The sequence below is a fragment of the Capra hircus genome, chromosome 9, assembly GCF_001704415.2.
Source record: "Capra hircus breed San Clemente chromosome 9, ASM170441v1, whole genome shotgun sequence".
Taxonomy (NCBI): domain Eukaryota; kingdom Metazoa; phylum Chordata; class Mammalia; order Artiodactyla; family Bovidae; genus Capra; species Capra hircus.
The window spans coordinates 73,664,475-73,679,437 of NC_030816.1; the positions used below are offsets into that span (position 1 = coordinate 73,664,475).

The 14,963-nt window shown below is 49.1% G+C and overlaps 1 protein-coding gene across 2 annotated transcripts in view; it reads right to left on the reverse strand.

The window, feature by feature from the left end:
• The window catches only part of ZC3H12D (zinc finger CCCH-type containing 12D), a 34,557-nt gene extending 20,591 nt beyond the window's left edge, over positions 1-13,966 (reverse strand). The window contains exons 1-2 of one of the 2 annotated variants that reach the window (XM_018053330.1): positions 13,744-13,966; positions 3,443-3,818 (exon numbers count right to left, since the gene is read on the reverse strand). In XM_018053330.1, the coding sequence (XP_017908819.1) occupies positions 3,443-3,747 (305 nt within the window). In that variant the 5' untranslated portion in view covers positions 3,748-3,818; positions 13,744-13,966. Of the gene's footprint in view, positions 1-3,442; positions 3,819-12,068; positions 12,306-13,743 lie in introns of those variants that run through there. The other variant, XM_018053331.1, reaches the window with a different exon arrangement.

Below are 14,963 nucleotides of genomic sequence, written 5' to 3' on the forward strand. Positions count from 1 at the left end.
CAGGAAGGCTCAGGCCAGACTTCTGACCTCCAGAACTACAGCACAATACACTAGCGTTGTTTTAAGTCACTACATTTGTGTGGTAATTTATTATAGCAGCAATAGAAACCAATACAGATTTTGAACTTTTTAAGGAAACACCACTTCCAAAAGAAAATGAGAGGGAGAAAAAGAAAACTGTGACCGAAAAGTGAGGCTGGGGCTTCCCTGATGGCTCAGTGGTAAAGAATCTGCTTGCCAATGCAGAAATTACGAGTTTGACCCTGGTCCAGGAAGATGCCACACGCCACGGAGCGGCTAAGCCTGTGTGCCACGACTGTTGAGCCTGTGCTCCAGAGCCTGGAAATCGCAACTGCTGAGCCCACGAGCCCTAGAGCCCTTGCTCCCACCACAGTGAGAGTGCTTCCACTGCAACTAAAAGTAAAACCCTGTGGCTGCAACTAGAGAAAAGCCTGTGCAGCCACGAAGACCTCGTAGAGTCAAAAATAAATAAATTAGAAATTTTTTGAAAAATGAAGTAAAACTTTAAAAATTAAGTTGCCCTGAGCTAATTTTTAAAGAAAAGAAAAAATGAGGCTATTCGTGAGCAAAGGCAGACTTCAGAGGACAGACCCCAGACAGCAAGTCGGCAGCAGGCACCCTAGATGATGCTACTGCCAACAGAAGACGCGCCTCCCGCCTGCTCAGGACAGAAAGGAACACACATCCCAACCTGTCTTTTAAGCTCCTCCCCCTCCTTCCAGGACCAGACAGCACATGAAGCAGAAGCACCTTCGAAAGCAGAGAATGGCAACACCTGCAGTACAAGACCTCAGAGAAGGAGAATTTTCAGGCTGAGTTTTGAGGTCAAGAGGTAACAACTAGATTCCATGCTGGGTTTCAACCATCTAGCCCTGCTAAAGGTGCGCCCCACACTGGGATCTATCCTTCACATCGGAGAACCACACAGTCTGAAGTCAAGGGGTCCTGCTGAACTCTGGTTGGAGGACCAGGAGGCGTTATTGCAAGAGAAGGAACAGGGCTGGAGCTGAATGTCTGACCCACTCTCTCCCAGATGTGCCTTTGGACCAATGAAGTCCCATGCATGGGTGGGAACTGTGGAAATTTTTTTCCTAACTAATGGGATGCAGGGGGCAGGGGAAGGGATGTTTGTGTATATGTGCATACGTTTACAGACACAATGAGAACACACACACAGACATGTGTTCTGGGCATTTGAGGTGGTTTTAAGACAGCATGAGTGTGAAAGAATGAATGTCCTGACACATTCTTCAGAATAAGCCTGAGAGATGGTTTCTATCTGTTACCCACACAGACTGTGCATGACTAGACAAGACCAATTACAGTTGTAGGAGGTAGGGATGGGGTGAGACTAAACCCCCACGTTCCCAGAATTTACCTGGAACATGTCAAGGTCACATGCAAATAGAGGACATGGCTTAAATTTTAACTCCAAGCAGCAACAGAGAGTTTCATCAATAGAAAATGCTCCACCACCACCCGATTGTAACCATTCCTAAAAAATGTCTGGCCCCCCAAAGAGAGAGTGCTTTCCTGTAGCACCTGAAGTAGTTTTTTCACCCTATAGCCACTCTGCTTTTCTGAGCTGGAATCAGAGAGTTCATATACTCTTAGGGCTGAAAAGGTCTTTGATTTAAACAGTATCATCTCACTTTATCAAGGGGTTCTTGAGGCAAGAATACCAAGTGGTTTGCCATTCCCTTCTCCAACGGACCACATTTTGTCAGAACACTCCACCGTGACCCGTCTGTCTTGGGTGGCCCTGCATGGCATGGCTCATAGCTTCACTGAGTTACACAAGGCTGTGATCCATGTGATCGTTTTGCTTGACTTTCTGTGATTGTGGTTTTCATTCTGGAGGCTATGGGATTGTAGTTCTTGCTTTAAAATGAGATGGTTGGATGGCCTCACCGATTCAATGGACATGAGTTTGAGCAGACCCCAGGAGATAGCGAAAGACAGCCTGGTGTGCTACCATGCATGGGTCACAGAGTCGGACACAACTGAGCGACTGAACAACCGTCTTACTTCAAATGTGAGCGGTTATGTTTCTACCGATGTCCAGAGGAAGAGACGCCTCATCCAGACTAGAGAGAGGCCAGGCCACCTCTTAGAACCCAGCAGACTTTCTTCCTAGGACCCTCAGAAACTACTGAATTCTTAAAAATCCCTTTAATTCGCTCAGGAATCTTGAATTAGCAGGACTTCAGAGGCTCACCTACCTGGTGCCTACACAGAGCATGTGTAAGAATGTTTTACAGACCCAAGGACCAGCTCCTAGGCCACAGGGAGAAGGCAGGGCTCTATTGCCTGGTGATATAATCAAGCCCAGGGAGACCTAGGTGGCTAAAACTTGAATGAATGCTTAAACAATCTTGCCCTACACACCAAGCGAGGAACTACCCCCAAAGCTGGGCCACCTTGAGTTAACCCTTCCAAACTTCTCTCCTGCAGTGCCCAATCCAGAGTGAGCCCAAATTCCTAGAGAAAACCACTCAGCTCCTCAGCCAAAGAATCCCCTGTTGACATATTCAGCAGCAGTGACACGGATTTTCTCCATGCCCAGCGTGGCTCAGCTTTTGGAAAGGGACATGAGTCTATGTGCGGTTCTGAATGACCAACTCCCTATGGCTCTGCCCTCGGTTGGGCTATAGCTTAGCCAAACGGAAAAGTAATCCACTTGTTTGGGCAAAGCCTTCTCCATGCCCAGTGGTGGGTGTGGGTGAGGCTGTGGAACCCCTTTCTCAGCGGAACTTAACCTCTCCAGGAAAGATGAGGCCCGGCATGGAGCTCTCATCACCGCAACACACGAAGATGCCAACGCACCAGTATAACTACTGCCTCTGTAGCTCGGGGACCACAAACACCGCCCCCCCACCCTAGCTAGGGAGCTCTACCGCCTCCACCACTGCTCCCCACCCCCAGCAGAGGGCTTTCAAGGTGGTTCAAGTCCATTTTCCATCTGACTCTCATAACCTTAAGGGAAGCTAAAAAGCTGTCTCTTGACCTGTGTCACAGAAGGGGAAACTTGAGATAGCCAGCTTTCCCAGAGTCATGCAGCCACGTAGGGACAGACTCCAGGCCAGAAGCCACCTTCTCCCAGCCCTAGGTTCCCCACCATTTATCCCTGCTGGGATAAGAGGGGGAAGAGAGCCCCCTCTGCCTTAACGTGAGAATAGCTGCCCTCTGTTGAACACTTACTCTGTGTCATCACTGCCCTAGGCATGTCCAGCAGCTCCAGTTCTTAGGACTAAACTTCTAGGGAGATTGTAGACCCACCTTACAGATGGAGAAAGCGAGGCTCAGAGCGGTTAACTGACTAAGCAGCTACTGAGGGATGAACCGGGGGCTCCCACCCCCACCCACTGGCTCCAAAGCTCCTTGGACCAAACCACTGACAAGAAGGGGTGAAGGACGCTACCTCATGGCCACGTTGCTGCCGTCGATCACTATGGGTCTCAAGGAGCTGGCAGGGTCTCCGCTGTCCTCTCCGGAGTCCGCTCCCAGCCTGCACTGGGAAGAGTCCAGGGTCCCGCAGGAGCCCCTGGGCACGAGCAGGGGTGCGGCGCTGCCCTCATGCGCGCTGGGCCGGCTGCCCGTCTGGATCAGCTCCTGCAGCACGTCATTGACCAGGGCATCCTCGCCCAGCTTGCCTAGCACCCTGGCCACGTCCTCCTGGCTGTAGCCCAGCTTCTGGAAGAACTCCATCTTGCTCGAGCGCTGCATGCTGCGCCAGCCAGGCCCCCCGAAAGGGTCCTGCCCCCGGCTTCCTCCTGGCAGCACCCCGCCGGCATGAGCTAGAGAGAAGAGGCAGCCATCAGGTGTTTGCTGGGCCGCTGGAGCCCGATTATGTGTGCTCCCCACCCGCCTTGTCTGCCAGGAAGTCACATCAGGGCCTTGTGCCCTGGGGAGTTTCAGTTGCTGGTGTGGCTGGTGAGCCGCAGATGCAATCTCACGGCCTTTCCTAGAGGGTGCTCCTAGGCCTTCACCCCAACCCATCCCTCGTGAGGGTCACCCACCTGAGCAGGACACCCAGAGCTCAGGACATTCATGCACAGGCCACAGAAGTGCTTCTGAGGCTCTGCTATGGCTGGACTGTGTCCCTGCCAAGTGCATATGTTGAAGCCCTATCCCCACTCCACCCCTCAGCATGTGACTATTCCGAGATAAAGTCTTAAAGAGGTGATTATGTTAAAAGGAGGTCAGTGGAGTGGGCCCTAATCGAATGTGACAGGTGTCCTCATACAAAGAGGACAATTGGACACACATGGGTACCGAGAGAAGCCATGAGGAAACACAGTGGAGGGAAAAGGCCAACAGCCAGCTGAGGAGGTCTCAGAAGAAACCGGCCCACCAACACCATGATCTTGGACTTCCAGCCACCAGAACTTCAAGGAGGTGATGATGATGATGGTGATAATGTTAAATTTTAAAAACGGTGGATCAGGCGCTCAAGAATCTGCCTGCAATGAAGGAGACCCAGGTTCGATCCCTGGGTCAGGAAGATGCCCTGGACAAGAGAATGTCTACCCATCCAGTATTCTTGCCTGGAGAATTCCATGGACAGAGGAGCCTGGTGGGCTACAGTCCATGGGATCACAAAGAGTTGGACACAACCAAGCAACTAACACAAAGTCATCCCTCAGCTGCGGGAAAGGTCCAGGACCACTGAAGATATCAAACTCCATGAATGGATAGTCAAGTTCCTTGTATAAAATGGCATAGTGCTTATATATAACCTAAGCATATCCACCAGGACTCTAAAGCCTCTCTACATTGCTTATACTACCTAATACAGTGTAACGCCATGTAAATAGCTGCCGGAACATGGGAAAGTCAAGTTTTGCTTGTATGATGCAGGTCTCTGGCTTTAGGAACTCTTTGAGTATGATTAGGGGTTCAGGGGAGAAGGGGGGCAGTGATGGCAGAGGGAGCAGCAGCAAGTGGGGATTCCCCCTCCCCCGCAGGTCAGTCTTCCCCCTCAGTCAGGCCCCCCAGACCAGGGAAGGGGGACAGGAGGCAGCGTGGCTTCTCCAGGGCCCGGGGCAGGTGAGGGGCTAGGCCTCCCAGGGCCTAGAAAACTTCTGGGATTCTTTTTTTTTTTTTTTTTTAATAATTTTAATCCACAATTGGTTGAATTCGAGGATATGAAGGGCCGATTGTTTACATATTATATATAGGTCGTAAAGTGCTTTTCACTCGGTAGTGTCCAACTCTTTGCAACACCCTGGACTGTAGCCCACCAGGCTCCTCTGTCCATGGAATTCTCCAGGCAAGAATACTGGAGTGGGTTGCCATGCCCTTCTCCAGGGGATCTTCCTGATCCAGGGATTGAACCCAGGTCTCCCGCATTGCAGGCAGATTCTTTACCATCTGAGTCACTAGGGAAGCCCATATATATCCAAAATAAAAACCAGCTCTGTGGTATTTTGTTATGACATCCATTGCAAACTAATACAACTCCTGGAATTAAACAGGGGGAAATACCCTCTGGTGAATTCTATTCCCAGAAGCACATGCTTTGACCAAAATTCAGCTCTGTGCACCAACACAGTTTTCCATAGCAGTTAACTCAGATAGTACTGAACCTCTAAAATAAGAGGTCCTAACTCAAATTTTATTCTTTCCACCCAGCCATCACTTCCTGGCCTGCACCTTTGGGGTAGTTGGGGGCAGGAGGGTGCAGCCTGACACATGTTTACAAGAAAATATGACTGAGTCAGAAGGAATCCTTTGGACAGACTGGGTCTCTCTTTTCACAAAGACCTATATCTTTCAAAAAACTTTTAAAATACAGAAATAATCCTGAAAATCTGTAGACTATGAAAAAACTGAAATAATGTAGAAGTATAACGCATGAAAGTATATAATGTCTCTTCCTACAAACCCCAAACCCTGCTTGCCTCTCCTGTCTCCTTCTAGCACTTTTTCTATGCATTTTCTTGCATGTCTAGCAGATAGATGCACATACTGTTTAAGGGAGGTTGTTTTTACACAAATAGTATCATACTGGACTAATTATTCAGCAAGTCACTTTTCTTGTTAAAGAGTCATTTTGGAAATCTTTCGCTGCCAGTTTAGCTGTTTGGCTGCCCACCTTATCCACAGTATTTAGAACAGTGCCTGGCACAGCTGAATCTCAATGCATGTTTGTCTAATGAATGAACAAATGAAAGACTGTATGGTGTTTATCCATACGCCAAATGATGAAAATTCAGGTGGTCTTTGATGTTTCCCCTACAAACGGTGCTCAACACACATTCACACACATCTGTCGTTCCACCCCGTCCTCTTCTCAGTATTACAGGTTCTCCATCTTCGGTTCCTGGCCTCCTATTGGAATCCTCTGCAACACTCTCTCTTCTGGGTTCCCAGCATGGCCTCCTCTTGTCTCGCAGAGCCTCGCCCTTAATACAAGAACTTCAGCAGAACTCATGATGGGGCTGGCAGGTCACAGACATTTATCAACCAGCCTCCTGGACAGAAAATTTTTGTGGATAATTCTTCAAGAGATGGGAATACCAGACCAACTTACCTGCCCCCTGAGAAATCTATATGCAGGTCAAGAAGCAACAGTTAGAACTGGATATGGAACAACCAACTGGTTCCAAATCAGGAAAGGAGTATGTCAAGGCTGTCTATTGTCACCTGCTTATTTAACTTATGTGCAGAGTATATCATGAGAAATGCCGGCCTGGATGAAGCACAAGCTGGAATCAAGATTGCCAGGAGAAATATCAATAACCTGAGATGCACAAATGACACCACCCTTATGGCAGAAAGTGAAGAGCTAAAGAGCCTCTTGATGAAAGTGAAAGAAGACAGTGAAAAATTTGGCTTACAGCTCAACATTCAGAAAATGAAGATCATGGCATCTTGTCCCATTACTTCATGGCAAGCAGATGGGGAAACAATGGAAACAGTGTCAGACTTTATTTTCTTGGGCTCCAAAATCACTGCTGATTGTGACTGCAGCCATGAAATTAAAAGATGCTTGCTCCTTGGAAGAAAAGCTATGATCAAACTAGATGGCATATTAAAAAGCAGAAACATTACAAAGGTCCATCTAGTCAAAGCTATGGTTTTTCCAGTGGTCATGTATGAATGTGAGAGTTGGACTATAAAGAAAGTTGAGTGCTAAAGAATTGAGACTTTTGAACTGTGGTGTTGGAGAAGACTCTTGAGAGTCCCTTGGACTGCAAGGAGATCCAACCAGTCAATCCTAAAGGAATTTAACCCTGAATATGCATTGGAAGAATTGACGCTGAAGCTGAAACTCCAATGCTATGGCCACCTGATGCAAAGAACTGACTCCTTGGAAAAGACCCTGATGCTGGGAAAGATTGAAGGTGGGAGGAGAAGGGGATGACAGAGGATGAGACGGTTGGATGGCATCACCGACTCGATGGACATGAGTTTGAGCAAGCTCTGGGAGTTGGTGATGGACAGGGGAGCCCAGCATGCTGCAGTCCATGGGGTCACAAAGATTCAGACATGACTGAGGGACTGAACTGACTCCTGAATAGAGAGGCTCCTCTGCCGCAGCCACCACTTGTCGGTTGCTACCCGCCTGGCCTACTGATCACTGCCATACCGAAATTGCCCTCAAAGTCACCAGTGACCTCCTAACTGCCAAAGCCAGCAGCATCTTTCCACTCCTTGCCTTGGGCAGCCTCTCTGCTGCTTTTGGCTCTGTGGCCCATATCCTTACTAGGGATTTTAAATCCAAAAATTGTGGACCACCTCCTTCTTGATACTCTCTTCTCTCTTAGGTTACACAGCTTCGCCTAGGTCTCCAACTTCTTTCCAATGCTTTGCTTAGCCTCTGGTCCCTTGGTCAATGTCAGGGTCCTGCCCAAGCCATCTTCCCTACCCCTCATGCCCTCCACCAGCCCCCTAGATCCATGAATCCACAACTGCACTTCCAGCTCAGACTTCTTGCTAAACACCGGGCACACATAGCTGTAAACCTGTGAGATAAATGCCCTGTGCGCTATTTGGTAAAACACTGTGGGAACTCAGAACATTTGCTGAGTCAGCTTCAGTGATTCTCAAATTGCGGTCCAGAGGGAGCCCAAAACCCTCCCAGGGAGTGTATAAGGTAAAAGTATTTCCCTACTAAATGCTAAGTAGTAATTTGCTTTTTCTTCCACTCATCCTCTCACGAGTGTACCATGAACTATTCCAGAAGCTACATGTCATTGTGATATTGCCAACAGCTTGAACATGGAAGCAGATATGAGAAGCCAGCTGTCTTGTATTAAGCTGGATATTAAAGAGATTTGCAAAAATATAAATCAGTGCCAGTCTTCTTAAAATTTTTGGAGGTTTGGAAAATAGAGTTATTTCTCATAAAACACATCATTTATATTAATAGGATTGGTTTACCCTGATTTTTTAAATAAATGATTATTTTTAAATTTCATAGTTTTAGTTTCTAACAAAGTGCATATCGACAGATAGATATAAACCATATAAACAAATTGGGGTGGTGGTGGTCCTTAGTAGTTTGTGAGAGTGGAAAGGAATTCTGAAACCAAAAACCCTCTTCTTAAATCCAGAGCTTTTCAACAGCTTTTTCCATGTAGACGGTTCCGTGTAGGGGGCCTACAGACATGTCATCCAGGGCCCCCAACAGAAGTCCTATGTCTTTCCTTCCTTCGGCATGGCCCCTATCACACCCACCTCCTGCCCACAAGCCCCACCCAAGCCTCCATGCCTACCTTCTGCATCCCACCCCCAGTGCAGGTCACAGCTTCCTAGGGGCCCCTCCTCCATCCCATCTGGCCCAGCTCCCATTTGTAGCCAGCACTGAGTTTCTAGAACAAGTCTGAACATGTCACCCCCTGCTTAGAAATACCCTCTTACCCCGTGTTGACCTCAAGAAAGACATCAAGTTCCTGAGCAATTGGCTGAGCTTTCAGGATGCATTGCAGGCCCCCGTCTACCTCTTGCCCACAACTGCCCTCTGGTCCTTTCTCTCCAGCCACACTGAAGCTCTTTCTACTCCCCACTCCAGAATATTCCTACCATTGCGCTTTTGCATATGATGTCCTGTCTATCCAGAGTGATCTTTTGGGTTTAAGATTCGACTTAAAAAAAAAAAGATTTGGCTCAAACTCGCTCACAGTGGTCATCCGTGACTCCCTGTCAGAATGAGTGGCTTGGGCCTCTCAGCTCCCAGGCGTGTGCACACACCTCTGTAAGGCATATGGAGTTGTCAGGTATCTGCTTCTCAGACTGTGAACTGCCTTCTGACCTGTCTGTCTCAGAGTCACTAGCACTGAGCATGTGTGTTCTAGTCGCTCAGTTGTGTCTGACACTTTGCTACCCCATGGCCTGCAGCCCTCCAGGCTCCTCTGTCTGTGGGGATTCTCCAGCCAAGAATACTGAGATGGGTTGCCATGCCCTCCTCCAGGGGATCTTTCCAACCCAGGGCTCAAACCCAGGCCTCCCGCATTGCTGGTGAAGTCTTTATTATCTGAGCCACCAGGGAAGCCAGCACCTGGCATAATGCCTCCTATATGTGAAGAGTTTAGTAGCTTTTTCTTTAATAAATGCCCAAAGCTAAAATTATCCTCCCCCCTGGAATATTTTTTCTTGAGTTCCCATCTCACTGAATGGCATCCCCCAGAGATCCATAGAAGCAAGCGTGAGGTCAGCTTTGACTCATCCCTCTCCCGCACTTCAACATCCAATGAGTCATTAAGTCCGCTTCCCTGACATTTTCCACAATCATGCTCCCCTTCACACTCACACCACCACTGTCCAAGGTCACTCATCCATCCATTCATTCATTCTCTCATTCATGTAACTAGCACTTACTGATCACCTCCTAGGCACCAGGCAATATGCTGGGACCCAGTTCTATAAAGACAAAATAACCCACAGTCAGATTTCTCTACAATCTATTCAGGGAAACAGACAAAAAATGTAAACAAGTCATACACCATGATGATAGGCACAATACTTTCTATTAGAAAGATGTGTTTTCAAAACTCAGGAGAGGAATGACTTTTCTTCATCGGAGGAGAAAGGCGAGGCCAGAGGGGCCCGCACAGAGCTGGACGACTGAGGACGAGCTGGCCTCTCCCAGCCACAGACAGGCCACATCGTCATCTCCCCAGAGCTCCTGGGAGGGCCACCTCACCACACTCCCACCCACAACTGCTCTAGTCAAGTTAGACTAGACTGATCAAGACTTCCACGTCCCCCCAAAATGTCCACGTCCCTCCATCCTGTGCAGAGTAGATGTCAAATCTCCTCAGCACGAGAAGCAAGACTGACCACACCCAGGACCAAGTTCCTCTCGGGTTTCCAGGGCCACGTACCTCTAGCCCAGCCTCAACTTTTCCCTGACCAGTGCCATTCTTTGCTTTCAGGGTGATTGTTTTCTCGGACCAGGGTCCAGCTTTGACCCAATCTCCATAGAGGAAGGCGACACTCACCCACCTGGTAGGCCAGCTCACACCAGGGACTGTGCGCTGTCCCTAAAAGACCCTAGTGTCTCAGACCTGGAGACCACACCCCGGGCTCTTCCCTCTGTGGAACCCCTGCCCCTTCTCCACCAGACCTAATCTCACTGTCACCTCCTCCACGAAGTCCTCCCAGACCTGATGGCTTCAGTTACTCCCACCCCACCCCTCCCCTGCTCTTTGTGCGTGCACTGTGGCTCTTATTTGGATTTGGAAGAAAGAGACAGGAAGCTTGAGAGAAGAGGGTGGGAGAAAGAAAAGAGGGAGGGAACTAAAGTGGAAGAAAGACAGTCCAGACAACGTGAACATAAACGTTTATATTCACGTTTTTCTTCATTGTTTCCGCTCACTTTCTTGCAGAGGCTCTTACTTGAAACTTCCCATTATCCCTGCTGGGTCGACCAGGTGGATAAAAAAGTATTCCCTGCTCACAGATGAAGACAGTAAGGTTCAGAGTGGTACAGAGTGAGCCCTATACAGCTAGCAAATGGCAGAGACGACCATAATAATGGGTTGCTTTGAGCTGCGGTTCAAGATAGCAGCAATACCTTATCATCCTAGAAATGGAAACGTCAAAATATGACTGGGTCAGGCGACTTCTCTTGAGTCACCTAGTAACAGTTACAAGGAGAGTCCGAGTTTATTTTGTCACTTTGCGTTCTGGTAGGGCGGAAGCACGAACATTCTTGAAGTGAAAAACCTTTCTCCTGGGGAGTGGGAGAGGGGTCCCTGCCTCGGCAGCTCCCCACAGACCCCTCAAGCTTCAACAGAGCTCCTTTTCTGAGCGGAGTTTTGTAGGTATGCGTGGGATGGGAGGGCTGTTTTCACATGAAATTAACTGAAAGAATTCACCTACCTCAGAGGCTTTTTTCCCCCCTTGAGACTCTAAAATAACTTCATTTCCTTTTAAAATTTCTAAATAAGGGAGAACACTAGGGTGGGGGGCTGCTCTCTGGAGCCCCAAGTCACAGCCCGTCCCCCACCCCCCACCCCCAGCTGCGATGGTCTTTGAGCCACAGGGCTGCTGGCAGCTACTTTTTCCATTCTATTTTTAAGACCTGAAAGTATGAACAATTTCATCTTGGTTTTCTTCCTCAATCTTGACTGGAAGTCACAAACAGCACAGATGGCTAGTAACACTTCGAAAACCTTCCCAAGTCTCCTGCACTCTGACAAGGGTCGGCGGGGCACGCTGTCCAATGCTCAGTGTCAAGGCTGAGGAGGGTGGGCTCCGGACCTGACGACCCAGCAGGAGAGAAAGGGAGAAAGGGGAGGGGGCACAGGGGACCCTCGCGGGTGGAACAAGGTGGGTCAGATAATCAGGAAGGAGGGCCTCTGGGCCAAACAGTCTGGCTGGAAGAGGCCCTAGGGGAGGAAAAAATCATGGCACACTGAAGAATGAGCAAGTAAGAGCAATAAGAACTGCAGAGAGTCAGCAGCTCACAGCGACACATTGTTTTCTGGTTACAAGGTGCCTCCTTGTGTGTCTTCTTCGGAAAATCCCAAAGTCCCTGCGACATGGAAAGAGTTACTCAGGTTGCAGGTGACAAGACTGAGGTTTGCCTGACTTACCCAGGATCTCACAGCTGGATGGGAGACTCCCAAGGGTGGCAGCTCCTGCCAGAGGGTGCTGCCCAGGGCCACTCGGGGGCCACAAAGCAGGGCCAGCCCTCCTTCAACACTGGACCCTGACCTCCAAGTCCGTTCCCAGGTCGCCTTGGCCAGTTGCAGAGAAATCTCCCGCACATGCCCACCGGAAGTCACCCACCATAGTGAGGGGACGGTTCTAGACAGAGTCCCTGCAGAAGTTTTCTGGTTCAGCTTAGATCTAGAAGCCCTCAGGGGAGTTGTCAGAGTTTGAGGAAGTCACAGAGAGGCAAAAACTTCAGCCCATGAGATTTGTGGTTTGGGCCTGACTTTTTTTTTTCCCCTTAACAGAATTATAATTTTTAAAAATTGTGGCAAAAGAGTCGTAGCATAAAATTCACCATTTTACTGATTCTTATGAGTGCATTTCAGCAGCAGTAAGCAACCATCATCACCCTCCATAGTCAGAGCATCTTCATCTCCCCAGATGGAAACTCTGTCCCCATTAAACACTAACTCCCCATCCCCCTGCCTCAACTCCTGGTAACCACAGTTCTACTTTGCGTCTTTACGAATTTGATGATCCTCACTGCTTCATGCAAGTGAAATCACACTGTATTCGTCCTTCTGGGTCTGGCTTGTCTCACTTGTCATAGTGTCTTCAAGGTTCATCCGGGTCCTATAAACCACACCGTGTAGCCTTCCATTCCTCCAGGGACGCTTGGATTGCTGCTGCTTGGGGGCTGTTGTGAGTAATGTTGCTCTGAGCCTGAGGGGACTAGGCTGGCCTTTTGTTTTCTCCCACCCTTGTGTGCTGCTGTAGGTTGTTTCCGGTGTACACACAAGTATTTACAGCCCTGATCGATACCCCAGGGCAACTCTGAAGCAAGGTGTAAAACAAAACCCTCTGCTCAATGCCCTCCCAAACTATTCACCTGCCAGGTGTTGGCACTCCTGGCTTGGCAACATGTGGCCCTGAGGTCGCCTCTTGGAGTTCATGGCCAAGCATTCTAGAATGGCCCCAGGGCATAAGCCAAGATTATATTCACTGCCATCAGGTGAAGACTTATTCCAACATCCTCGTAGGCCTTCTTGAAGCCCACAGGGCCATCCTCTAGAAGACATGGCATTTGGGGCCCTGCCAAATGTTCCTGATCTGCCAGGAAACTAGACACCCACCAGTCACCATCTCATCTACAACTTGCTCTCAAAAGCATGGAGACAGGTTTCAGATGTGCTCCAGAGTTCTGTGTGTGCGTGCTAAGTCGCCTCAGTCATGTCTGACTCTTTGAGACCCTAGTCCTTCTGATTTCATAAAATTAAAACATCTTTAAAGCAGGAGCTTTTACTTAAACCTAATAGTTTCTTCTGATTAATCTTTCTCCAATAAAAGCCCTCTTGACATTAAATGCAAATTTGCTAGATAGAGCAAGATTTCACCCAAAGGAAATTAAAGATGCTTACCTATTTTTTCCCCCCCACCAAACCCTCAGAGTAACTAAGAGAGATGAGATTGTTGCTAGGATGCTTCCCATCCAAGAATACGTGCCCTGCATCCTGGCCCCCGCCTCCCCGAGTGTGCTGTCTCTGTCCTCCCACCCCCACCGCAAGTCTGACAGCACTCTGTCACACTGACCCATGCCAGGGGACATACACTCACCAGCAGGGCGTGTCGAGGGCCCTCGCGGTGGACACCCCGCTCCCCTCAGCTGTCCTCCCAGCTGTCCAGGTGTCCCCGAGGCCCGGAGAGTCACTTCAGGCCGAAGTTCTACTTCCTTTCACCATTCACATTCAAAGCTGCAAAGGTAGTTTTGCTTTGCCTTTTTTTTTTTTTTTCTTTTAAAAGAGAGGAAGAAAGCAATCAGATGAGGGAGGGAGATGAAGCCTGCACCTCAGCATGAGTCACTGAATCAAAGTTCAACAACCACATGCAAAACACACTCCGTGAGGGCAGGGCTGGGGCAGATGAAAGTATGAGCTCTCCGCCTCCCCCCACCCCCGCCCTCGTCGGTGGACACGGTGGACTCGGCAGCTCCAAGTTCCCACTTGGGCCGGCAGCTGAGAAGAGCATCTGATCCTAGATGCTTCTTAGGAGGGTGGGGGCTCACAACTTTATACACAAAATTGCAAGTTACACAGAGCCAAGGCGGGGGCGGGGCAGGGACAGAACCTGAGTGCATGGGCGTGTGGGCATTTCCCTGCCATCACAGGGGTCCCAGGCAGGCCACAGAGTCCTTCTTGCTGGAGGAGCAGGGCACTGGCCTCTGTCAGGAGATTATACGGCCCTGGGCTTCCCTCTCTGTGGCCTCACATGGGGTGGGCGGTTTCTTCTCTCACAATGGCCAGAGGAGCCTGACCCCAGCATCCTGCGACCCCAGCATCCTGAAGCCCAGTTTGCTGCAGCCTCGGAAGGTACAGGCAACAGACCCCAAGCTCTGTGATTATTTCCAGCATTGGGGGATGCTCATCAGAGGAAAGAACACAAGCAAACCCCACAGCAACCCACCTGCACAGCAAATACCAATGTCCCTAATGTGACCAGTCCAGAAATATACAGTGATCCAGTTAGTCAAGCTGAGTTTACAGCCTGGGAGTCAGTGCTGAGGAAATAAGAAAGCCACAAGTTATCAGACTTTTGATGCTCTGCTTTCTTTATTTCCCATCTGTGCCACACAGAAGATGAGAGGCAGTCTGCAATATTAAGGCACGTATAGAATGGATGTGAGAGTTGGACTGTGAAGAAAGCTGAGCGCCGAAGAATTGCTGCTTTTGAACTGTGGTGTTGGAGAAGACTCGAGAGTCCCTTGGACTGCAAGGAGATTCAACCAGTCCATTCTGAAGATCAGTCCTGGGTGTTCTTTGGAAGGAATGATGCTAAAG